Source organism: Pseudonaja textilis, chromosome 13, assembly GCF_049901715.1.
Source record: "Pseudonaja textilis isolate UNSWEBS1 chromosome 13, rPseTex1.2, whole genome shotgun sequence".
Taxonomy (NCBI): Eukaryota; Metazoa; Chordata; class Lepidosauria; order Squamata; family Elapidae; genus Pseudonaja; species Pseudonaja textilis.
Genome location: NC_142002.1, coordinates 12,082,342 through 12,109,298, shown reverse-complemented (window position 1 = coordinate 12,109,298; position 26,957 = coordinate 12,082,342). Strand labels below are relative to the sequence as shown.

Below are 26,957 nucleotides of genomic sequence, written 5' to 3'. Positions count from 1 at the left end.
GGGAAATATGCTGACTTTGTAAACTGCTTAGAGAGGGCTATGAAGCACTGTCAAGCGGTATATAAGTCTAAGTGCTATTGCTATTGCTACTCCAGTGTCCTTCAGCAGAAGCAGAGCAATTTAGATGGCGATGCAGTGGGAAAATGTGATCCTTTAGCGGCATTGCATATTTGAAACTCTCTCTTTCCCATTTGTGACCTTGCTTGGGGGCTGTGAAGTTATTCTGGTGGCTATTCCAACTATCTTCAGGCAGGGGAGGAATTACAACGAAGGTATGAAGCTGACTGGCATTTCCCCAGCTGGACATAATTCAAGTATCTTCTTCTATTTACAACTTTTAAGGCAATCTGAGGAAATATTTACTAGATCCCTTGATGCTTCCTTAGTGATCAAGTACTTATTAGGTTGCATCACAAGGAGATTGAAAGATAAGGCATAAGTCCCAAAGGTGCTTTTCTTGGAGGTAACTGGACTTCTTGGTTTTGTTTTTCTTTTGAAGATGTTTTGCTTCTCATCCAAGAAGCTTCTTCCGCTCTCTATTTAGGCAGGAGCAGGAACGGATTTCTAGAGGAAAAAAATTGCAGGCTAACAGGAACCAGGAGCACCACTCAGTGATCCTGAGGACACAGATAAATCTCCAAGTGGCCTCAACGACCCTCTAAAAGGATGCAAATGACCAGCTGTCTGCAAGGAATATAAATCCTTCTATTCTCCACCATCCAGTCAGAGCTAAAGAAGCTTCTCGGATGAGAAGGGAAACCTCTTCAAAGAAAAAACAAGAAAGTCCAGATGCCTCCTGAAAAAAACATCTTTGGGAAAACCACAACCTGGATGACTGAGAATCTCTACAAACATAAGGTGTACATGGAGCTCAGAGGGAGAACGCTGTGGTAGGCCTCTCTATCTCCTCTGTGGAAGTTGCCTTAAGATCCCTCACAAGTCTTCACGGGGTTGTGTGTCACAAAGAAAAGTTATAATCTTAACACTTGGTCTTCTGCTGCCACTGGTAGTAATATTAGACTTATTTTTCCCATCCCTCTGGATGGGATTCTGTGAGAATGACTGGAATTAGGTGAATTGCAGAAGCGTCTCTCATTACACTCAGTATGTAGCTTTTTGGGATAAGCCAAGACTAAAATACTTTCTCAAGAAGATACTTTGCTGGGTATGATCAGTGCATTAGATAGGGTTATGTTTGCTGTCTTGACTTGGTCTTTTTTTAGTCTTCTCCTCTTTCCCTCTACCCTTTCTTTTTGGTGATATTTAAATCCTACCATCTGCTTAAGAAATGAACATTTTCGAATGTGGCCAGTTCTGCATTAACCTTCACATATCGAAATGAAACATCCTGTGTTCATGGTTTTCATTTAAATCTAATTTGTTGGCTGAATTCAAATGGGAAGGAGAACTATAGAAACAGCTGTGGAAACTTTTTTTTTTTTTTGCTGATTTCTGGATTTACATTTTGAGAAATATTTATGAAGTCGTATAACTGCTTCTAATATATCAAGACTAATTTAGTCTTCACCTCTTCTTGTTTGTATTATTGTGGGTTATTCAGTAACCCTAGTTTTCAATCTGTCTTGTAATTTTAAAGCTGTTAGTTTAAGAAAAGTAGTCTTATTACCATCTAAAGTCACAACTTCTGGAGGTAAAGAATGGGTAGAAATTTAACTTTTAGTGTAATCTTTGTGGTGACATGACTAGATTTAGGTATCACCAGATCTACTTCTATATGTAGTGGCTCAGAATGTGCAAACCAACAGAAGAACAGAGTTGGAAGGGACCTTGCAGGTCTTCTAGTCCAACCCTCTCCTCAGGCAGGAAACCCTACACCACTTCAGACAATGGTTGTCCAATCTGTTAAAAATCTCTGGTGTTGGAGCACCCACAACAAAACTTTGTTGAACTTCCATCTAAGATCTCAGTCACACAGCATATGTTGAGAGACACCAAGAGTTCAGAAAAGTAATTGCTAACCCTTTTTACTACCAGGAATTAGTTCCAATCATCAATTGTAAATGATTGTTTTGACAATTAGGAGAATGCTTAAGAGACTTCTCAAGGGTGAAGTGGCCCATCTAAGTTGAGGAAATCAGTTCTGTCACAATATTTCTCCAAAGCACCTGGAGGCAGAACAAGAAGCAATGGATGGAAAGCAATCAAGGTGAGATCCAGCGTAGAAGTAAGGAGGAATTTCCTAACAGTGAGAACAATTAACCGGTAAAACAGCTTGCCTTCAGAAGTTGTGGATGCTCCAACACTGGAGGTTTTTAAGAGGAGACCGGACAGCCATTTGTCTGAAATGGTTTTGGGTCTCCTGCTTGAGCAGGGGTTGGACTAGAAGACCTCCAAAGTCCCCTCCAATGCTTTTATTCTGTTATTCTGCTCAGGACAGCAAAAATGGATTTCTCTCTTCCATTTCATAGGTTGAACCCAATGAAATAAACTCAAGGAGTCTGGCTAATGTGAACCTGCCTCTCTCAGGTCTAGACCGATGATCTAGAATTTTTCATGATGGTCATCTAAGGTCTTGACTGCATCCTGGATTGATGACTATCAGCCTCTGTTTGAACCCACTTCTAAGATGATCTGTTTCACTATTGTATAGGTGTTCTAACTTTTAGTCAAAATTGTTGTCATCTTGAGCAGTTTGCTCAGATCCTACCTTCAGAAACAAGGAAAACCACTTTGTTGGCTTGTTTCTTCACTAACCCCTGGTCTGTAGACCCGTACTGGTCCATGGTCCACTAGGAACTTGTCTGTGGAAGTGAGCGAAACTCTATCTGCATGGGATCTAGGTAGAGAGCAAAATGGAAATTTTTTCCCCTCAGAACCAGTTCCTGGTGCCCGAAGATTGGAGGCCACTGACCTACATGGCACCTCATCACATGATTGAAGATGACAATAGTGATTAACTTCTCAAGAAGAAAAAAGCAGAATCATCTCATTCAAAGGCATTTCAGATGTCTTTCATTCACTGTTACATTCTTCTCTCTCTAAAGCATTAGCTGAATGCAGTGTTAATTATTAAAACCTCTCCAAAGCATTGGCTTTACATAATATTCCATAATAGAATAGTATTTCTGGTTTGAGTAAAGCACTAAGAATTCTTTTGAAGTAAAACTGTTGTATAATAGGCCTATATAATTCATACTTTTGGGGGGCTATTTGGCTGTTTTGCAAAAGGCTAATTTTTAAAAATATTTCTGTTATAAGTAAAAACTTCACAGCTTTCCCAATACACATATTATCTTTCTTTTTTCCCCCGTCTCTCTCCAAAAAACAAACCCACGAACATATACACACTTAACCCAACCCTTATTGTTTGGAACGTTTACTATAATCTGACCCTTACAACATTTTTGTCCATTTTTACAGCAATGCTGTGATGGTTCATTTTAGCAGTTTGACACAGTCCCAATTCTTCCATTAATCCCCTTCCCTTAAATGTACTGCCACTTATTTCATTTGAGGTAATAATCCTAGAGGGTTATTTTTTAAGAAAAAAAATAAAGGGAAAAAGCTACTTATAATTATTTCTGGATATGCTCTAAAAGGTTGCAGATGTTTTCCCCATCTGCCTGTAATATTTATAGTTGATCCCTTTGCTCAGTAAATAGCCAACAATATGAGGTGCATTGAGCTGAACGAATGCCTTAATTGTTGAAATCTTGGATTCTTTATGGCTGACTGAGATGAAGTGTGAAACTGAGTGAGGCCTTTGCCAGACAGTTTTCCTGCTCAGCAGTCTTATGTGCTTGAAACTCTGCGTTCTTAATAAATTAGATGTATCCCATGCTCAAGGAACAGCTTTTAAAAAGTAATCGTGAATTATTTTTTACTGAACTGCAGTTGTTTCAGAAGAATTCAAGCCTTGAAGCTCGATTGCATCAAATCAAGGTATTGAAATCAAGGTGAATTATTAGTACAGCTTTATAAAACCTTAATAAGTCCACACTTGGAATACTGCATCTACTTTTGGTGCCACATTTAAAAAAAAAGATGTTGAGACATTGGGAAGAGTGCAGAAAAGAGGAACTAAAATGATTAGGGATCTGGAGATTAAAATGTACGAAGAACGGTTGCTGGAATTGGGTACGTCTACCACAGTGATGGTATTCTACCTGTTCGGCCCGGTTCGGCTAAGCCGGTAGCGCCAATGAGCAGCAGAGATCAAATTGGTCCTCTGATGTTTTGCTATTGGACCCACTTGGGCTCCCGTACTCACCTTTGTTCCTTGCTTTTGAAACACAGCTGCTTTGCGCGGCACAGCAGAGTGTTGCATGGCAGCTGCTGAAGTGACAGGACGAATGCAGGCTTGCAGGAAGTGAGTTGGAACGCCTCTGCGCTTGTGCAAAATGTGCCTTTGGCACACACACACACACACACACACACACACACAGTGTGTGCACGCATTGAAAGCGCACCCACCAAGCCACACCCACCGAACCAGTGGTAAACATCTTTGAATCTCACCACTGGTCTGCAAGTTTAATGAAAAGAAGGAATAGGGGTGACATGATAGTGGTCTTCCAATATTTGTGAGTCTGCCACAAAGAAGATGGGCTCAACTTGTTTTCCAGAGCACCAGAGGACAAGACAAGAAACAGTGGATGGAAACTAATCAAAGAAAGAAGCAACCTACAATTAAGGAAAAGCTTTGTAACAATTAACCAGTGGAATAGCTTGTCTTTGGAAATTGTGGGTGCTTCATCACTGGATTTACCTTTAAGAAAAGACTGGACAGCCACCTGTTAGATTAGAAGACCCTAAACTAGACGGGAGATAAAATGTAAGGAGAAAGTTTGCATATGCACATACAGACTCACACACACACACACACACTGGAAATTATCTGGGAGGCTCCCAGGAACATCCTCTGTTCTCTTTGGGTGTAGAGGAAATGCTTACTTTAGGTTTTACTGTAACTACTGGAATTCACACAGGCTGTGCTGTGGATGCGTTTACAAATGTTGCGATGTAGCTTTCTATTCAAATTACGGTACAAATATGTAGATATTGGAGGAAAAAGTTTATGAAAATAAGTTGGCAGCTTAAAATGATACATGAATGAATGCTTATCCTGCTTGAAAAATATTTCCATGGAAGAAAAAAGCAGAACTGTTTATTAAAAGTATGCACTTCTTCTTCTTCTTCTTCTTCTTCTTCTTTTTTTTTTTTTTTTTGAAGTTGTAGACTGACAAGCTGATACAGAAGTAGGATGAAATTACTCTAAGGTTAAGGGGTCCTTTTCCCTCAAATAAGATTTTCCTCCTAATTTAATTTTCTCCCTGTTGCATGTAGGAAGAAAGGAATGAGGGCTAGATGCATAAAAGTTTTGTTGAATAAAACCATTAGGTTGGATTAAGGTAGAATCAGATTACAGATTGGTAGATATACCGAATCAATGGGAGAGAACCTGAATTGTGATTTAAACCATCCACTTGATCTTTGTGGGGCTTGTTCTGAGCATTATACCCCCCTCACATTTTTTAATTGAAATAGACTTAGAAACTTGGAGCAGGGAAAGAAGTTGAGAAGTTGAGTATGAAATGAAATGCAACAGTAAGCTGCTTAAATTGAATTTTGTTACTTGGGGACTGCACAGAGATACTTATAAGGACCTCAAAACTGCAATAGGACTATTGAGAGTGATATTGCTGTCACTGATATGATCCAATATCTTGGGCCTTAGTTGCAGAGAAGTCTAGAAATGAATAATTCCCCAAAGGGAATAATTAGGCTTTATTGTTTTGGATGTGATGACAAGAAATGTCTTTAACCTCACAGTGATAGAGATTCTGACTTTTAAGTGCTGGGAGACAGAATAGTGTTTCTCTGACTAACATAGACATTTTAAATATTTTATTCGGTAGAGACACACCAGAAGAGTTTAATTGTCCTGGCCTAAAACTTAAATCCATTAAGGAATAATTATTTTGAAGCACTTTTCCTGCTGAAATGTTAAGAAGCCAAATTGTGCTTTTGGGGGTGGATGGGCGGGGGACTGAAGGCAACTGAGAAAGGGGGAATATGATGTTTTTGCTCTAGAAAACTAAGCGGCCTGTGTCCGTTTTGCTCTTCTGACTCCAGTGTTGTTATTGGCAGGCCGTAGGTTGTGATCGACAGCTTGGGAGTCACGCCAAAGAAGACAACTGTGGGGTCTGCTCAGGTGATGGTTCCACCTGCCGACTGGTGAGAGGGCAAACCAAGACTCACCTTTCCTCAGAAAAAAGTAAGTCTCCAGCCACTCAAATATGTGATGTTTATCCTCCATATTGTCCTATGTTATCATCAAGGGACTGTTAACTGTGGATTACGCCAATTTAAGTGAACCTAGAATAATTTTGAGTTTGTTTTGGGAAAGGTTCGTGTTAAGTTGTTGTTCTGTTATGTAAGGCTGACTCCTGGGAGAATTATGCAAGGATCTGAAAGATGAACTTTAAGAGAAAAATTCAATTAAGTAAACATCCCTTTGGGAAGGGAGGGGAGGATGCCTTTGAGTCAATGTTGACTCCCTGGATTAAAGTTTCTTAAGTGTTTGGAAGTGATTTGCTTCTAATTGCTCTTAACCACTACGCCTAAATGAAAAGCAGTTTGATGTGATAATGATGGCATCAGGCTAGAAAACCAGGAGATTTAGGAATTCTAGTTCCATCTTAGGTACAAAGCCAGTTGGTGATCTTGGGCCAGTCACACTCTCTTAGCCCTAGGAAGAATGCAATAATTTTCCAATTGTGAAGAAGTTTGCCAAAAAAAACCCAAACCCTACAGGGATTTATCTGGGGAATCGTCAGGAGTCCAGACTGACTTGAAGGCACAACCAACAAAAAAAACCAATACCCACAAACGGCTGTTATAATTCTTATTTTGTATGTGTTTATATATTTTGCTCTGTATCTGTTTCTGTTTCTGTGTAGATGGACAGATAGAAATAAATAATTTCTATTTTTATTGTTTTTGTTGGCTTTGTGATTTATAGTTTCAAGACAAAGGACCAAACTTAAAGAGAGGTTAAAACATATAAAGGACGGTTGCTGGAACTGGGTTATGTCTAGTCTAATGAAAAGAAGGATTAGGGGTGACATGATTGCAGTGTTCCAATATCTCAGGGGCTGCCACAAAGAAGAGGGAGTCAAGCTATTCTCCAAAGCACCTGAGGGCAGGACAAGAAGCAATGGGTGGAAACCAATCAAGGAGATAAGCAACTTAGAACTAAGGAGACATTTCCTGGCAGAACAATTAATCAGTAGAACAACTTGCCTCCAGAAATTGTAAATGCTCCCAACATAGGAAGTTTTTAAGAAGAGATTGGATAACCATTTGTCTGAAGTGGTGTAGGATTTCCTGCCTAAGTCGGGGGTAGGACTAGAAGATCTCCAAGGTCCTTTCCAACTCTTCTCTTCTCTTCTCTTCTCTTCTCTTCTCTTCTCTTCTCTTCTCTTCTCTTCTCTTCTCTTCTCTTCTATTCTATTCTATTCTATTCTATTCTATTCTATTCTATTTATTCTATTCTATGACGCATCCATAAATTCATAAATTAGATCTATTCGCTCCTGGACCACCACCATTATTCAAATGTTGAATTGGAGGGTATTTTTAAAAAGAGAATGCTGGCACACATAAAACAATGAAAAATAACTTGATGATTGTGCTCATTCATAGCCAAAAAAAATTTATTTGTTTTTCGTTCTTACTTCCATTGGGCAAATGATGAGCCAGTCACTTTCAGAAAAGTATATTCCACTTGTAATCTGTTTCCATTTCTGATTTGTCTGTTTTCCTTGTGAAAGAAAGATAAAATTCATAGAAAACTGGGGCCTTTGAAGGAGAGTTAAATACCAAAATAGACAAATTCATCTGCTAAATCTGGATATTTTTCCTGGCTGAACTTCTGTGGTTCAGCAGTTGGATTGTTTGGAGGGCAAAAAAATAATAATATCTCCAGTCCTACATTTTGGGGAAGATCAGAAAGTGGGCAGCTCCTTTCTGAAATAAAGGTTCAGAAAATTGGGATCCTGCCTGCAATATGGAAGCATCAGGAATCTGGCTGGAAAGGAGAGGGTTCAAGAAGATAGGGTTCAAATTTTTTCTTTGTATCCAAGAGAGAGGTGGCGTTCAAAAGAAGTTGAATCGATGCCACTAATGGAGGCTTCAAACTGAGTTTTGAGAAAGGCTTGGCTTTATTGTGGGGCCTGATCCCCCCCAGAATTTCTGGACAAAGAATACATTTCAGATTCCCTCTAGGTTTGATGTTCTTTGGATCAAAGTCACCGTTGCATGTTTTTCTCATCATTCCACTGCTGTGTGGTTTTGAAAATCCTGCCCAAATCATGTCTTTTTTTCCCTTAGGGTGTAAATAAATGATTCTGTAATTTATCACGTATCAGTATGCCTAAGTCAATAGTCTAATTTCCCATTTTGTCATTGACTTGTTGCAGTGTGTAATTTTAAAAACCAAACGCTGTATTAAAACAGGGGTCGCCAACCTTTTGGACCTCAGGGACCACCAAACTCATAATTTTAGATCCCAGGGCCCACTAACCGATTCTGTGGGCGTGGCCTAATTTGTGGGTGTGGCTTGGTGGTCATGTGACTGGCTGGGCATGGCTTGTATCTAAATATTATAAATATTTATATAAATATTGAATTTTTTATAAACTTTTACCCAAAATCAGGCAAAGCAGGCAGATTGAGTTGCTCACAGAATCACAGATTCATTCAGAGATCTATCTATCTGTCACATAAAATTTGCTTGCAAGCAAACTCACAAAATTAACTCACAACACACCATGCATGTAAATATTGAATTTTGTATTTAAAAAAGAGCAACTTTTACCCAAAAGCAGGCAAAGCAGGCAGGCAGATGAGTTGCTCACAGAATCACAGATTCATTCAGAGATCTATCTATCTGCCATCGGCTATCTCAGTCTCTCAAATTTGCTTGCCGTGAGTCTGCACTGAATTTGCTTGCAAGCAAACCTTTGGTCCTAAGGGAGGTTCGGCTGTGCTGAGCCGAAGATTTAAGGACTAGCTAGAAAGCAAGAAACCATTTCCTACTTCCTAGCTAATCTAAATCTCCCAGCACAGCAGAACAGATGAGGGTCGGAAAAAGGAAAAATAGCAATTTAGCAGGCAAGTTTACTGGGTAAGGAGTGAGTGAGTGAGGAGGGTTCCCACAGGCCATGTGGGCAGAGCAGCCTCGTGTTTCTGCACAGCCTGGAGTAATTGCTTTGTGGGGGTGCTCTGGGAGTAAGATTTCTCTGTGGGCCACCAACATTTTCTCACAGCCCACCAGTGGGCCGCGGCCCATCGGTTGGCAACCACTGCTTTAAAAGATACTGTTTTTGTATATGAGTGAGAAAGGAGTCAGGAAAATAACTCCTTGGCAATGAGACTACTCAGCAGCGCTTACTTGATTAGAGAGCATCTACTCAAGAACATCAAGGAAAGAGGCAGCAAGCAGGCTGCATGCAAGGTCCGGAACAGAATAAATTTAGGAAAACAAAGCTGCCATTTTCTAGGTCAGTCTGCGCTTGGGTCGAAGAAAAACTAACTTTCTGGGAAGGTGATCAAACATTTGACTGATGATAAGTAGTAAAATCTGCCATATCCCTGGGAAAGTGAAATATCTTAACTCTTTTATGTATTACCAATAAAGGAGAATATCTGTAAGCTCAGGGTTGAAATGAGAGGTCATTGGTGCTCTCTAAGTTTGATGAGTTTCCTTGTAGATGTTTCATTACCAAATGAGGTAATGAAGGGCACTGATAATGTTACCTAGTTGGATAATGAAATGAGAGCACCAAGGACCCCACAATCCTCCTCCTCCTCTCCTCATACCTCACTTTCTTCTAGCAGTGATGATGTTACCTAGTTTGGGTGATGAAAAGATCTGTCAGAAAACAAGCAAGCTCAGAAAGCACCAGGGACCTCTACTTTATGTATGGGACCCCCTCGAGATCAATACCAGTTCTCTTCCCTAGTCTTCCCTAGAATGCATGGGTTAATTGGGATTCTTCTCTACCTGTTCTGGTGTCAGGGGCTTCGGAATAGATGGATAATAGAAGGATGCTCTGGGTCCCTTCTATCCGACAATCTCATTTAGTTAACCATGAGAACAACACCGCTTTATTCCAGTAAAGGCAGTCAGGAATTCTTTTGTTGTTGTTGTTGTTCCATACTTTTTAGCTTTTGGGGTCCCACTTGACCGCTTCTCTTAAATCGAGGAGATGTTTGGCAATATGGTTAGATGGAAATATGAAGCAAGGTCTGGGGTATTCCTTTCTGTTGAAAGATAATGGCACCAGACTAAAATGGATACTATCTGTCTAATGACCCATATGTCCTTTTCTATTTCCTGAGCTCCCTGGTGCTGCTTTTAGGATTTAATGACTTCATTTCCCCTGACTTTGGAATGTATGAACTGTTAATTCTTTGAGGCTGTGGCAAGCTTCCATAAAGTGCATCAGTGCTTATGAATTGTGACATGATTTTAGTCCCTTTAGACTTGCAGTGAAGGAAAGGAATATGTTTAAGTTTTGTGGCAGGCAATATGTGGTATTAAATGCCTCCCTCTCCATAATACTAGCACTAAGCATAGTTGTAAGCAGGAAACAGAGATAATTCTCCCTCATTCTTTCATTCCTTGGCACACACTTCTGCTTCTTGCCCTGTGTATAACTCTGTGAAGAGGTACATGTTGTAAAGCTTGAATCTAGAAGTCTGGAATCTGCACTGTATATCAGACATTAATACAGTCGAGTGAGTCCAGAAGTATTTCACGAGAAGAGTACTACATTCCTCTGCTCGCAACAGAACACCCTACATCACCAGGCTTGAAATTTTGGGCTTGGACAATCTTGAACTATGCCCCCTACGGTTGGACTTAAGCGTAGTACACAAAATTATCTGCTACAATGTCCTACCAGTCAATGACTACTTCAGCTTCAATTGCAACAATACAAGAGCACACAACAGATACAAACTCAATGTAAACTGGTCCAATCTTGATTGCAGAAAATACGACTTCAGCAACAGAGTGGTCCCTGCCTGGAATGCACTATCTGACTCTGTTGTTACATCCTCTAACCCCCACTCCTTTAATCTCAAACTATCCACTATTGACCTCACCCCATTCCTAAGAGGTCTGCAAGGGGCGTGCATAAGTGCACAATCGTGCCTACTGTCCCTGTCCTATTGTCCCCATTTATTTGTACCTCTTTCCTGTATTGTTACTTATAAGTATAGGTTTGTACTTATACCTATTATATTGTAAGCAATTAACAAATCAAATAAATAAAAATAAAATAAAAACTTCAAGATCTTGCTTGCATGTTAGAAAAATCATAGTGCTTTTTGGGGAGGTAAATCCCTACAATAGAGAAGTTAGCTACACAGTATCATTACTACAATTGCTGTTAGTGGCTGTAGTAATATCAAAGGGTCAAACGATTCCAGCTGAACTTTTAAATAATGGTTCAGATCTAATTCAAGACATTGATTCAGCTTGGATGAAATTAGTCTGGTATTAAACTGCACATTGGATCAAATGTTTCTTCAAGTCAAAATCAGAACTGGGCTAGCCTTAGAACTGGCTTGATCCCTGGTTACTACCACCAAATAATTTGTGCAGGACTGGCAATTCTAGAAGATTTCCACTTAAATTTCTAATTAAGACAAATGATTGACAAATAATGTTTTAGCAGTCTAGGCCAATTTCATGCATATTTACCTATAGGTACAATCCATAAGAATTAACATCAATGTATATTCCCTTAAACCACTGCATGAGAAATCACACATTTTTTTCTAACACATATGCTTTGTACAGCATGTTTTGATGCTTTCCAAAGAATACCCAGCTTTGTAAACACTCCATAAACACACACATACACACACATACACCCTATATGTATGCACTCAACAAATACACACAGAGAGACATACAGATATACATATATTTGTTAAATTTATTTGCCACCTATCTCTCCATGGGACTGGTCTACTTTACTTGCATATGTACAATATATCTGTAAGTATGTATCCATTTCTTTCACCTTACAATATGCATTTTGTAACCTAGAATATTTTGTAATCTAGAATATATATGTGTGTGTGTGTGTGTGTGTGTGTGTGTGTGTGTGTGTGTATATATGCATATTTTAAGATAAAAGAAATGGATACATTTCCACAGATTTACCATAAAAAATGGAAAGTACCAGTAATGTTGTTAGCACCACACTTTGCTCCAAGATATATTGTTTTGGAAGTTATGGGAGTCATCAGTGCAAGAATCTTGTACCTACAGAATTCCTGGCAGGCATCTGTTTCCAGAATGGTTATGCCTTTGGGTTCGTCACGAGGAAGTCTTGTGCTGTAATCTTGTACCTCCTACCTCCCAACGTTCCTCTTCTTTCCCAGGCTAAATACTGACAGGTGCTTTAGGAAAGCACACAATGCATCTTATGGGGTGGAGCAAATTAAATACCAGACCATAACAGCCTTGCTCTCTCCTACAGGCCTTTCCTGAACAGTTCTGGTAAGGGGAATACGGTTTGTTGTATCTGAATACTCCTGCTTGTTGTATCTGCTTTGCGCTGTCCGTGGTCCTGACAGTTCTATATCTTCCACGAGGCCTGTCTTACCTGATGCAATTCTGCAATGTGTATTGTAGCACAGAGATCCTGTGAGCAGCTAAGCTAACATGATTTGGTGGGAGACAGTCTGCTATCTCGTCAGTTGGTTTCTACCCTGCCTAAAATCCTGCCTTGTTTGGTGTCTCTTTATATCCAATCATACACGTTTTTCTGCTATTTCCACTGATTATTTTCGGGGTCCCCAATCCTTGAAGGATTTCCCAGTTGCAATGTATGCCTGTGAAAGTTGGACTCTAAGAAAGGCTGAGCGCCAAAGAATGGAGGCCCTTGAACTCTGGTGCTGGAGAAGATTCCTGTGAGTCCCTCGGACTGCAAGACGATCAAACCGGTCAGTCCTAGAGGAGATGAACCCTGACTGTTACCCTGCCAGATCCTGGAGATGAAACTCAAACACTTTGACCACCTAATAAGAAGGAAGGACTCACTGGAGAAGAGCGTAATGCTGGGAAAGATTGAGGGCAATAGAAGAAGCGGGGGACGACAGAGAATGAGGTGGCTGGATGGAGTCACTGAAGCAGTCGGTGTGAGCTTAAATGGACTCCAGAAGATGGTAGAGGACAGGAAGGCCTGGAGGAATGTTGTCCATGGAGTCGCGATGGGTCGGACATGACTTTGCAACTAACAACAACAACAACAATCATTGAAGGAGTCTTGTCACATCATTTTCTGCATTATATTCTTTCAAATATTTGAAAGGAAAGTGAATATCATCAATTCTTTTCCCTGGGAAAACTATACCATTTCTTACAGAACCTGATTTCTGGTCTACTCCACTGCCCTGCTGACCTCCTGCTGACCGAATTTAGTTTACTAATGCGCCTTTGAAAATATAGAGTATTGGTTATAGTTTTCCAAATACATCCTGACTATTGCAAAATAGGGCAAAAATGTTACTTCCTGAATCCTAAATAGTATGCTTCCCTCAAACAGAGAAATATTATGATTATATTCATTTGCATTAGCAGAAACCTACCATCATGGATGTGATGAGGAGGAGGCTGGGAGAAGGAAGAGGAGGAGAATTGTGGTGTCCTTGGTGCTTTCTGAGCTTGAATGTTTCCCTGTAGACATTTCATTACTCAGACTCAGTAACAGCTTGCAAACTGGAAAAGAGGAGGAGGAGGAGGACTGTGGGATCCTTGGTGCTTTCTGAACTTGGTGGTTTTCTTGCAAACATTTCATTACCCAACTAGTAACATTATCAGTGCACTTCATCACCTAGTTTGGTAATGAAGCATCTACAAGGAAACTCATCAAACTTAGAGAGAGAGAGGAAGAGAGAGAGAGGAAGAGAAGGAGAAGAAGAAGAAGAAGAAGAAGAAGAAGAAGAAGAAGAAGAAGAAGAAGAAGAAGAAGAAGAAGAAGAAGAAGAAGAAGAAGAAGAAGAAGAAGAAGAAGAAGAAGAAGAAGAAGAAGAAGAAGAAGAAAGTGGGGAGGAGGAGGAGGAGGAGGAGGAAGAAGATATTTTCTCCTTTGGCCCCAGCAGTCAAAATCTACTACTACCCCCAAGCAAAACTGACTATTCATAAATGAAATACAAATGGAAATTATAAAACATGGTTGTAGCTCCCCCACCTCTTAAATATAGGAACTGAGTAGGTACTTTTTCATCCTTCCCCCATTTCTAAAAACAACAAATTACTGACTGATTTAATAGAATTGTAGGGCTTAGCAACCCCCTGTATGCTGCTGTGTAAGAATACAAGCCTTTTTGTTTTAGTAACTGATGATGGCAGGCCTTTTAAATCTACAGACTTGGTGGCGGATTGGGGTTCACGCTGAGAGCCCAATGAGAATATTCTGGATGAAAAACATCCAGAATATTCTACAGAGGCAGTGCTCAGAGCTGTTTTGTGAACATATGAAGAGCTGGATAGGACTTGAGGCCTAGATAAACCAAAGGTCTCTTGAACCCATGTGCTAAAATATCCTTCATCCAGGTACAGTGCATTATATGGTTTCCTATTTGTGAATTATATACCTCATTCTTTTGGTATCTTTCCTCAGAAATAAAGGTACAAAATCTCTCAATTTGAGAGATTAGGTAGGCTGTTCTTTTCCTGAGAATCTACCTTTTCTTTTCTTCCTCAAGTTCTTGTTACCATTCTCTATCAGCAACTAAGTCTTTATGTTAAGGTTGCTTTTTTGCTCAATAAGACTGATCGTACATTCACTCTTATCCAGGGTTATAAAATAAATGTGATTTGATCTGAAGGTTCATCTGCTTAGTAATTTTCATTTTGACAAAATAAATAAATAAATTGCAATTTGGTAGAAGCTTTTGGAAAGATTGTAAAAGCACATGAAAATCCCGGATAAAACTAGGAATTTTCCTGAAGATAAGTTTTTTTTTCCAGATTGATCTTCTCTAAAAGAAAGGCTTTCTTTCTTTCTTTCTTTCTTTCTTTCTTTCTTTCTTTCTTTCTTTCTTTCTTTCTTTCTTTCTTTCTTTCTTTCTCTTTCTTTCTTTTGACTAAATGTAAAATTACTATTGTTGCTGATCAAATAAAATATTTTAAATTATGTTTGCAAGTTCAGGGGGAGGTAAAATGACCACTAAGGCTGGTTTCAACAAGGGCATGAAAGACGTGGCACCACAAGATGGCTTTTGAACTTCTTGTCACATTTTTTAAATAGCCCTGCAAGCAGCATTATAAATGGCCACTGAACTTAAGGGCTTCCCTGTGGATTTTGCAAGAGTACATTGAAATATAGGCTAAAACTGTCACTACAGCTGCAAAGCCAGATGTAGATAACTGTAAAATATTTCTATACATAAATAAATGAAAATGTTTAGAAAGAGGTGTAAGTTGACAGATTCAGGGCTCTAATTTGGGTTGTTGTTTTTAACCTTTAGCAAATTGCAAGTTTTTAGGATTTAGTTAGTTGATTCATGTCTAGCTGTAGGAGTTAAATTGTGGGTAAAATCTAGGTAAGCATTCATAATTGTTTTTACTGGGAAGCATTCTGCACAGAGTAACTTGTTCATGTTTTAATTCAATGTAGTAATTAAATATATAGCCCGAGTATTAAGACTTTAATGACTAACATCTTAGGAAGGTGCATAAAAAATAAGTATCCAGTGGCTGGATTTACATATCCACATGTAATATAATAGCAACTGGATATAGACATTAGTTTTAGGATAATGTATCGAAAAGGATCTGTGTTTTTAAAATAAAATGAACATTTGCTGCACTGTATTTTGTGAGTGTATCTTAAAAAAAAAGTCTAGTCATGGAATGTGATAATTTGAATCAGTGCGTTTAATTTTTTTAGGGGAGGAAACTATGATTGCTGTTCCACACGGAAGTCGCAGTGCAAGAATTACTATAAAAGGACCAGCACAACTTGGTATGGATCTGTCTGTCTATCTGTCTGTCCGTCTGTCTGTCTAATTTGCTGCCCATCTCAACCACAAGGTGACTCTAGAAGGCTTACAATGTTCACTATGAGCAGAGTGTTCTTTTACAGAAATAAATCCTATTCATGTTTTAATACTCAGAGATTTTGCAGTTTAAGTGCACTTGAAGATCTGACTTCCTTATGTGCAATTATTTGAGCATAAGTTATGTTCACTACTGAAAGCAGTTTTGCAGCATTTTCTCCTGTGCTTCTTGATAAAAAAGAGGGGGGGAGGGAATGGCTGGATTTATCCAGAAGGTTTAGTTCTAAACCAGGTTTATCAAGCACAATTTAGGTCTTCATATAATGTACAGGGAAACACAGAAGAATTCATATAATGTACAGGGAGACACAGAAGCTTGCTTAAGAAGATGGCTTAGTTTCTACAACATAAACTATCCAGAACAGTTGTGGTGGCACAGTGGTTAGAATGAAGTATTACAGGCTAATTCTGCCAACTGCCAGGAGTTTGATCCTGATCACTGTAGTTGACTCAGCCTTCTGAGGTCAATAAAATGAGGGCCCAGATTGTCGGGGGCAAAAGGCTGACTCTGTAAACTGCTTAGAGAGGGCTGTAAAGCACTGTGAAGAGGTATATAAGTCCAAGTGCTATGGCTATATAACTTATTTTAACATAGTCTACACGGGTCTTCACGCTTTAGACGGATCACCCCCCTCCCTCCAGTCTTTTTAGCTCTTGTTTTCTTTGGGTTCCCCCCCAAACCATCTCTAAGTTAGACCTGGTCTAGTGAGAGGTATAATTCCAGTTGGTAACATCACCTCCTTCGCAACAAGACTGCAATTTAGTATTTGCCCTCCTTGGGTTACAGGGTCCACTTGTGGTTGTTGTATGTACAAACATGGGATGGTGAAGATTGCAGGCTTGCTCCCACTCAGTTGAAAATGGATTTTGCTACCAGTGCAAAGAGATTTATTTTTCTTCTCACATTCCTTTCGTTCAACATTTAAATAGTTGCAGGGGATGAGTGAGTGGATTTGAAGCTAAGGAGAGGGCTGTTAGAAGATATTGTAGGCTTTCCAGAGGTATTAAGGATATAGAATCCAAAGTAAGCCAGCGTTCTCTGAAAATAATCCTCCTGCTGTAGAAGCAACACAACCAGAAGCTAATATTTTCACAAGTGGCTAATGCTAGATAACCAAGTTCATGAACTTACAAGAGTCTAGTTGGAAGCAAGATGCTAAATTTCTTTTTTTCTTTTTTTGAATGACAAAGGCTTGCATTTTAAGTGGTTAGTCCTGTGAGTGAATTCTCTAATTTTCTTTATAAGTATTAAAAATGAAATATGGTACATAGTTTGAGGATTTGGAGATGGATTTTTTTTCTTTTCTTTTTTAAAGCCTTATGTTTCTTCTTGGGGAATAATGCAAGAATGGAAAAAAATATGCATTTTAAGAGGCTGGTTTTCTGGCAAAAACCTCTGCTAACAGCTTAACACATGATATAAAAGAGACTCAAAATTCCCTTTTAAGTGCCAATTCTAGCCAGTAAGGGCCACATTCTATGTTTCTAGAAAAGCTTTCTAAGGTTGATAATTTTGTTTCAGATCTCTTTGTCTCATTCATCCTAACACTGAATTCGCTCTTTTAAAGCAATGGAAAGGTGGCTTGATGCATTTCTCTTTGGTCCAAGACCTTTTCCTGCTTAATCATTCAAGGTAGTCCCTGACTTAGGACTGTAGTTTAGCCTGACAATTATTTATTTATTTATTTGGTTTGTCAATTGCTTGCAAGATAATAGGTATAAGTATAAACATGAGTAAGAATACAGGAAATAGATGTGAATAACTGGGGATAATAGGACAGGAACAGCAGGCACGATGGTGCATTTATGCACGCCCCTTGCAGACCACTTAGGAATGGGGTGAGGTCAGCAGTGGATAGTTTGAGGTTAAAGGAGTGGGAGTTAGAGAATGTAACAACAGAGTCAGGTAGTGCATTCCAGGCGGGGACCACTCTGTTGCTGAAGTCGTACTTTCTGCAATCAAGTTTGGAATGGTTTACATTGAGTTTGTGTCTGTTGTGTGCTCTTGTATTGTTGCAATTGAAGCTGAAGTAGTCATTGACTGGTAGGACATTGTAGGAGATAATTTTGTATACTATGTCCGCAAGTTCAACCATAGGTGGCATAGTTTAAGGTTGTCCAAGCCCAAAATTTCATGCCTGGTGATATAGGGTATTCTGTTGCAAGCAGAGGAGTGTAGTATTCTTCTAGTGAAATACTCAATTGTATTAATGTCTGGTGATATAGGGTATTCTGTTGCAAGCAGAGGAGTGTAGTATTCTTCTAGTGAAATACTCAATTGTATTAATGTCCAATATACAGTGCAGATTCCAGACAGATGAGCTGTATTTGAGTATTGGCCTGACAAAAGTTTTGTATGCCCTAGTTAGCAATTCTATATTTCCAGAGGACAAGCTTTGTAAGATTAGATTATGATCCCAAGATAGGCCAGTCATAAAGCAGGTCATCACGTAACCAGTCTAGATATTGTGACCTTTTAGATGGTGGTTTGTTAAATGAATACCACAATTCTTAAGCAAACTCGTTTCCCCCTCACCAGGAAACCAGATGTAAACACTGTTTTCTGGAAAAAGAACTGTCATAAATTACAGTCACATGACCCTGGGACGCTGTGAACAGCTCTAAATACCAGCCAATTGCCCCAAATGTAGTCATGTGAGCAGACATCATAACTTTGGAACTGAGATGTAAGTAGCTTTTGATGGGGCCTCTCATAATTTTGAATGGCTAAGCAACCATTCATAAGTCAAGGACTCTCTGGATCAATTCAGAACCCACTGTCTTTTAAAAGACTTTAGGATTATTTCTTTGTTTTTGCCACAGCAAACATCATTTTGGGGTAGTTTCCATTAAAATGCATTTGCTACAGTGACCCTGTTTCCTCTGGTTTTGCAGAAATAGTTTTGAAGTTTTTCTGGCCCAGTGTTTGACTATCAGCTATTGATGCTAGATGCATTACATCTATGGCAGCTTGTTACCATGAAATCCAAGCCTGGTACCCTTCTTGAAAACACATGTTGCGTTCATGATTTCTGGCAGCACTGATCTAGCTACTGCTTTTTATTTGGGCCCTTATATATAAGTCAGCTGTAAAATAGATCCTGCCTCCGTGTAGTCTTGCGATAAGGATCCCTGTTGTGAATATCATCAGGTGTTCTCTTAAAACTGACAGGGTCCATCTTTTAATCGGAGTTAGCTAGGATTTCAGTTGGCTGGGTTAGTAGTTAACTGATTTCACCAATGGCAAACAAAGGCCTTACTATGTTGGAGTTGTAACTTAGATGGCTTTGCAGGGTGTAAAGTTCAAAAGACATTTCAAGCCATCCCTTCTGGAGGAATAGGCTTGGAAAGCCACGTGCTATTATTTCCAGATGGGCACAAGTGCATTTGTAAAATATTACTTTCCTTTTGAAGAAATAGCTGTACGTATATTACTAACAGCCCAGTGCTTGGTGCTCATTCCTCAGAGAAATTGGTATTGACAGACCGAGCAAGCAAGAATTGAGAAGAACTCATCTTGTAGATAAGCTCTGGAGCTGCTGGTGCCATATATTGGAAAAATATTACTGGTATTGTTCTGACCCATACCCTTTTCCAACAAATCAAACACAATTAAAAGGAACAGAAACCTTGTAATGCTTTTACAAAATAGTTACCTGTGATAAAAACAAGTCTTGCCAAACTGTGTGAGACTTGCCAAAAGATAACAGACAAATAATTTGTAAAATAAGATTCTTCAAATACAAACTCAGGATATTGGAATGTCCACGAGGGTGGAGTTTCAAAAACATCTTTGCCTTCTGCAAAGTACGTTTGCTTCATGGCTGGCTTTTATCTTCTTGAAGGAGGGGTTATTACCTTGCAGCCTTACTGCCAAGTCGCCCGTGTTGCTGCAGCTGCTCTTTCCTGTGAGCAGCCCTGCGCGCACACATACTTGGCACAGGCTCCTTGGGAGCCTCCTCATTGCTGCTGCCAGCTCCCACAATCTCTGAAGGCAGAAATCCACTCCCTGATGGTCCTGGCCCTTCATCTGAGTCCTTGCTCTCCTCAACCATCTGCACCTGCTAACCACAACAGGTATTTTGTGACTGTTTGAAGTTACAATGACATTGAAAAGTGACTGATGACCTTTTTTTCACACTTATGACCATTGCATCATCTTTGTGGTCACCTGATCACCATTTGCAAACTTCCCAGCTGGCTTCCAACAAGCAAAGTCAATGAGAGAAGTTGGATTTGCTTAATGACTGTATGATTCTGCAGTGATTCGCTTAACAATTGTGGCAAAAAAAATTGCAAAATTGGATGCAACTTACTTAACCACCCCTTTGCTTAGAGACAGAAATTCTGGTCCCAGTGGTGGCTATAAGTCAAGGACGCAGTTGGATATAAGCTATTGTTAACCGCCATTTGCAAACCTACCTGACAAGACACTTACAAGGATGATTTGATGCATAAAATGACCTGTGATGGCGCAGTGGTTAGAGTACAGAACTGCAGGCTACATCTGCTGCCTGCAGGCTGCCTGCAATTGGGCAATTCAAATCTTACCAGGCTCAAGGTTGACTCAGCCTTCTATCCTTCCGAGGTGGGTAAAATGAGGACCCAGATTGTTGGGGGCAAGAGGCTGACTCTGTAAACTGCTTAGCACCCTAAAGTGGTATTAGCACTCTAAGTGCTATTGCTATTCCTTCCTTCTTCCCTCCCTCCCTCCCTCCCTCTCTTATTCCCTTTCTCATTCTCCTTCCTGGTGGTACAGTGGTTAGAATGCAGTATTGCATGCTAACTCTACCCACTGTCAGGAGTTCGATTCTGACCAGTTCAAGGTTGACTCAGCCTTCCGTCCTTCCAAGGTCAGTAAAATGTGGACCCAAATTGTTGGGGGCAATAGGCTGACTCTGTAAACTGCTTAGAGAGGGCTGTAAAGCACTATGAAGCAAGCATTATATAAGTCTAAGTGCTCTTGCATTTGCTAAAAGCTTTTGTTGTTATTGTTGTTTACATATTACTATGTCTCTTTACCTCTGAAGGATTCCGAGGACTTAAATGATGCCTGTTGTTTTTTAAGGGACATCTGATAAATGACCTCCTTTACAACAAATGAGTTTGAATATACTTCTGTCTAGACAGAGAGGACCAATTCTATCCTTCTTTTCTAACACCATTGTTTTGATTGGAATTAGACCAAGAATAAATGTGGACCGGCACCCTTTATCGAGAGAAAGATACTTGGGTTCTCCCTGAGCCCTTGCATTATTTCCTTCCTTTTAAGGACCAGGGAATATGCCGCCTTGGGGTAATTTGTAAAGCTGAGACAAGTGATTACTGGAATATTTGCAAGGCTTTGCAAAAGTAAGACTCTTGTATGCTTTTATGGGTTGTGAATTATTCAGCGTGATGAGCAAATTCAATAGCTGGAGTACACCGAAGTTCTTAGGGCTGTTGGCATTTGTTGCCTCATGGCAGAACTCAGGTAGACCTTTGACTTGGCCAAGGAGGCCATATTCTCATAGTGTATTTTGATATGAGATTCCTAAAGTATCTTATTCTGGGGGGGAGGGGAGATGGGCATGAATAGCTTTCCTTACGTAAATGAAGTCTCTGGAGAAGGTTCTAATGCTGGGAAAAGATAAAAGGAAAGAGAGAAACAGGATGTCCGGCAGTAAGGCGAATGGACCGAGTTACAGTGATGATAGTGTCCAGTTGGAAGACATGAAAGACCAAGATAGGGATAGATCATTACAGGGGGAAAAAAATTATGTGTCAGTAAATGTCTGCAGAGATTCTCAGTCATCCATCAGGTCATGGTTGTCCCAAAGGTGCTTTTTCAAGAGGCAACTGGACCTCCTTGTTATTCTTTGAAGACGTTTAGCTTCTCATCCAAGAAGCTTCTTCATCTATTTATATCTATGTGGTTGCTAAATGTTGGCAGTGACTTGATGCACATAACCAATCACTGAAGTTAAGAACGGAACGGAACGGAATGGAACAGAACAGAACAGAACAGAATAGAATAATAATAATGGAATGGAATGGAATGGAATGGAATGGAATGGAATGGAATGGAATGGAATGGAATGGAATGGAATGGAATGGAATAGAATATTCTTTATTGACTAAGTGTGATTGGACACACAAGGAATTTGTCTCTGGTGCATTAGCTCAAGATAATTTTGGTCTGTGAAGAAACACACAAGAAGAATATTAAGCTCAGACAGTATATCTATCTTAGAAGACAGATTATTTCCCTTTTAGGAACCGATGGAGGAGAAATAGATTATGGCTGCTTCCTCAAAATTTTAAATTGTGCCTCTCATTGTGCATAGCCTGTGTAACTGTGAAATAGTCCTTCTTGACCTTGACAACTTTAAGATGTGTGGACTTCAACTCCCAGAATTCCTTAGCCATTTAGAGTTGAAGCCTACACATCTTAAAGTTTGCCAAGGTTGAGAATTACTGCTGAAATAAATGCCAATATTACACAGAATCTTCCAACAATCACTTTTCAAAAAGAAAACCAAACCTGCAGAATGTGCCAACTTTGGATTTCAGTGTTGAAGAGTCTAAATTTTAGTATAGTGGGGGATGGATACTGTGATCTGGGTGATAAGGCTGATGTTGTCCAAATATGCAAGCAGACCAAGATGAAGTTGCTATTTATTTATTTATTTAGCCCATTCTTCAGAGAGATGACTAATCGATCCTCTTTCCCACATCTAAGCAGCTGATGGAATCCTCTTTCTGCTTTTCTGACCACATCAATAGCATTTGTGTCAGCCTGGAAGAACGAAGAGCAATAAATACACTTGCAGGTGATGGGTGCCTTTTCACGCGCCAGTGTGTTTGTGATCAAAAAGGCAAATTAACAGTCTTGTGTGATATTGGTTCCTCTGGCCTCCTATTTATGATTCCCATCCTGTATTGAATAATGGATTTGCCCAGCTCTGCCTAAAAAAATAATCTAAAGAACACGGCGGGAGGAAACATATTGAATACAAATTGTGATCCATTCAGAAAGACTAACTCCAAGTGTGCTTGAGGATTGCCTTCTAAAATAGAGTTTGCATGTATGAGTATAGTAATAGCAATAGCACTTAGACTTATATACTGCTTCACAGGGCTTTACAGCCCTCTCTAAGTAGTTTGGAATCAGCATTTGTCGCCAACAATCTGGGTCCTCATTTTACCCACCGTGGAAGGATGGAAGGCCGAGTCAACCTTGAACCTGGTGAGATTTGAACTGCCAAATTGCAGGCAGCCATCAATCAGCAGAAGTAGCCTACAGTACTGCACTCTAACCACTGCGCCACTGTGTATCATGTACAATGGCAGATTTCTTACTTGGAAGACTTTTCTGGCTCAAAAAGATATGGATGTTTCTTCTGGACTGCTTTTCCCAAAGAATCTCTGCATTTGTACGCTCCTGGAATTATCTTGGTATTATTTCAAAATGATGCCATGAAATGCTTCATTTTTTAAAAAAAATATTGTGAGTCCATGCAAAGCAACAGAATTTCTTCTTAACTGTGTACCAGTGATAAATTCGTTTTTTATTTTCATTATACTGGAAATCATCTGGGTTTCTATAAATGGGTAGCATTCAAGAATGGAATGGTCATTTGAATCCCATGTCATCAGGATAGTATTGATATAAATAGTGCATACCACGACTTGTGTTTTATATTTACTTTGGGGCAGCCTCTGCTTTCAGTAGGCCAATGGCATAAATTCACCATAATCTGCTAAAGGATAATGTGCATTCCTTCACCCCACCCCTTATGCTTTTCAGCTATTGAATCAAAGACACTGCAGGGAGATACTGAAGAACACAGTTTCAATGTCCCTGGAATGTACATCATTGAAAACACAACGGTTGAATTTCAGAAGGGCCCAGAGAGAGAAACGATAAAAATCCCAGGGCCTCTTGGCGCTGATTTCATTGTCAAGGTAAGACATTTGTGCTGTGCCAAGGTTTTGTCTGGAAATTTTGTAACATCACCCGGTCCCACCCAGTCAGGCAGAAAAGGTATGTTGAGTCCTCCATCAGCCAAAGAATTTTGACTTGTGGGGTCCAGGAAGAGAGCCTTCTCTGATGTTGCCCCACCACCCCGTGAGCACTCCCCCATCAGGAGTTAGGCAGACCCCCTGGCCTTCCATCAAGACATGAAAACAAGGCATTGCCCCCTAGCTTGGGGTGTACAAAGTAGCAGGCAACCATGGGGCTAGCTAGCGTCCTGAAAGCCCTTTGCAGCTTTTTAATTCATTTTTAACATCTCTTGGCTCTTTAAAATTTTGCATACTGCTTTTTATGGGTCGGTTACTGGGGCCAAAACCTCTTGTCCCGGTAACAGCCAGATTGAATCCTGCAACATTACCCTGAGAGACGTATAATCGCCTTCATTTGTGGTTTTTTATGCTTTTATATTTTATTGCCTGCCATCCAAAGTCCCTCTGTGAAGGAGACGGATCGTCCTTAAATGTGATGAATAAATAATTTTGAAAACGTTTTGTTCCATTTCAATGGAAAAGGGAAAATGCTACAAAGCAGACCCTAGTTCTAAGGAGGAAATATTTTTTTTCAAATTAGTTTCTTAGCCCAAGCCCAAGCTCTCTTATCTTTCTGTTGACTTGGTAGTGCCAGTTCCTCCTTTCCTTCACTCTGTCCTCTTTAAAAAGTGATAGAACGCACTTAATTGAATTTGTATGTATAGCAATAGCACTTAGACTTATGTACTGCTTCACAGGGCTTTACAGCCCTCTCTAAGTAGTTTGGAATCAGCATTTGTCCCCAACGATCTGGGTCCTCATTTTACCAACCTGGGAAGGAGGAAAGGCTGAAATCAACCTTGAGAATCGAATTCCTGGAGTGAGTAAGGAGTTCAGGATGGAACAGCTTCTCATAGCATTGGCTTTGGTGAGCTTGCTATGGCCAGCTCACCAAAGCCAACTCACCATAGCCAATTTGCTTCAGGACAATTTAACAGTTCTATGTAATTATTTAAAATAAAATTAAAAAGTATTTTAATTTTTGTCATTCACATTTTATTCTGTCTCTCCTTTTGCATCCTTTCTTTAATGATACTGCATTCTAACCACTGCGCCACCATCGCTCTTACAAGTCACTGAGTAGTCAAGCTCAAAGCAAGGTCAGGCTGCCTGTAGATTCTGCCCATTTTTTCTCCTTGCCTGTTGTCATGTGACTTACGGCATTGCACTTGGGTGCATGAATTAAACCACAGCAGGCCAAGGATTGCCAACGTGCCACATTCTAATGTATTGTAATGGGACTCTCTTTAGGCCAGATATACTGCTGCCAAAGATAGCACGGTTCAGTTCTTCTTCTATCAACCCATAAGTCACCAGTGGAAGCAGACAGAATTCTTCCCTTGCACAGTGACATGTGGAGGAGGTGAGTAATGCATGTGGCTTTTTGGGAGCATGTACAGCTGTGGATTTGAAGCAATAGATAAATAGCTTTCAGGATGAGATTTGTGAGTGATGCAATAAATTGGTGCAGTGTTGTAACTCCGGTTTCTTCCCTGTCAGTATTTAAAATGGAGAGTAGAAGTCTCACATTTGCGCTAGTTAAGGTGTGACACATATACTAGTAATCCTTTCTGGACAATGGTTGTCAAGCACCAAATCCTCCCTATTGAAAAGACATTGGAGGGGAAATTGGGGAAATATGTCTCAAAGGTGCTTTTTCAAAAGGCAACTGGACTTTCTTGTTTTTTCTTTGAAGGTGTTTCGCTTCTCATTCAAAAAGCTTCTTCACCTCTGATTGGATGATGGGGAATGGAAGGATTTACCGTTCGGTCAGAGCTGAAGAAGCTTCTTGGATGAGAAGCGAAATGTCTTCAAAGAAAACCAGGAAGTCCAGTTGCCTCTTGAAAAAGCACCTTTGGAACTGTTCAATGCTTACTTTTAGCAAGGAAGAGGCAAACCAGCACTATGGTAGACAGCCATGTCTATTCCTGTCTGCCCCATCTAGTGGGAAATGATGTACAATCCGCATATGCAGACAATTTCAATGTTACTGGAAAAGGATATTAAAAGAATAGTGACCGCTGTAAAAATAGAATAGAATAAAAATAATCATAAGAATAATCATAAGAATAGACTAGAATAGAATAGAAAACAAGAATAGAATAGAATGGAATGGAATGGAATGGAATAGAATAGAATAGAATAGAATAGAATAGAATAGAATAGAATAGAATAGAATAGAATGTATTGGAATGAAGAATAGAATAGAATGTATTGGAATGAAGAATAGAATAGAAAACAAGAATAGAATAGAATAGAATGTATTGGAATGAAGAATAGAATAGAATAGAATAAGAATAATCATAAGAATAGAATAGAATAAGAATAGAGTAGAATAGAATAGAATTCTTTATTGGCCAAGTGTGATTGGACACAAAAGGAATTTGTCTTGGTGCAAAGGCTCTCAGTGTACATAAAAGAAAAGATACACTCATCAAGAGTCAAGAATCATCAGGTGCAACCCTTAATAATAGTCATAGGGTACAATAAGTGAAATGTGAAAAAGTCCCCAAAATTTACTTCCCAGAAAGGAGAAACTGGAAGAACAGGCAACTCCCACAGAGGCTAAACTGGAGTGGCACTTGGCAACTGACTCATACTTATGACGGTTGCAGTGCCCCAGGGTCACATGATCAATCCCCTTTTGCGATCTTCTGACAAGCAAAGTCAATGGGGAAGCTGGATTCACTTAACAACCAGGTTACTAACTTAATAACTGCAGTGACTCACTTAACAATGGTGGCAGCAGAGTTCGCAAAATGGGGCAGAATTCATTCAACTGTCTTGCTTAGCAGCAGAAA

The 26,957-nt window shown here is 39.7% G+C and overlaps 1 protein-coding gene across 1 annotated transcript in view; it reads left to right on the top strand.

Moving 5' to 3' along the window:
* ADAMTSL3 (ADAMTS like 3) overlaps window positions 1–26,957 on the top strand; it is a 191,411-nt gene that overhangs the window by 96,757 nt on the left and 67,697 nt on the right. Inside the window, 4 exon segments of the mRNA XM_087941393.1 lie at window positions 6,112–6,238; window positions 15,942–16,016; window positions 23,900–24,057; window positions 25,408–25,519. Of these exon segments, the coding sequence (XP_087797519.1) occupies window positions 6,112–6,238; window positions 15,942–16,016; window positions 23,900–24,057; window positions 25,408–25,519 (472 nt within the window).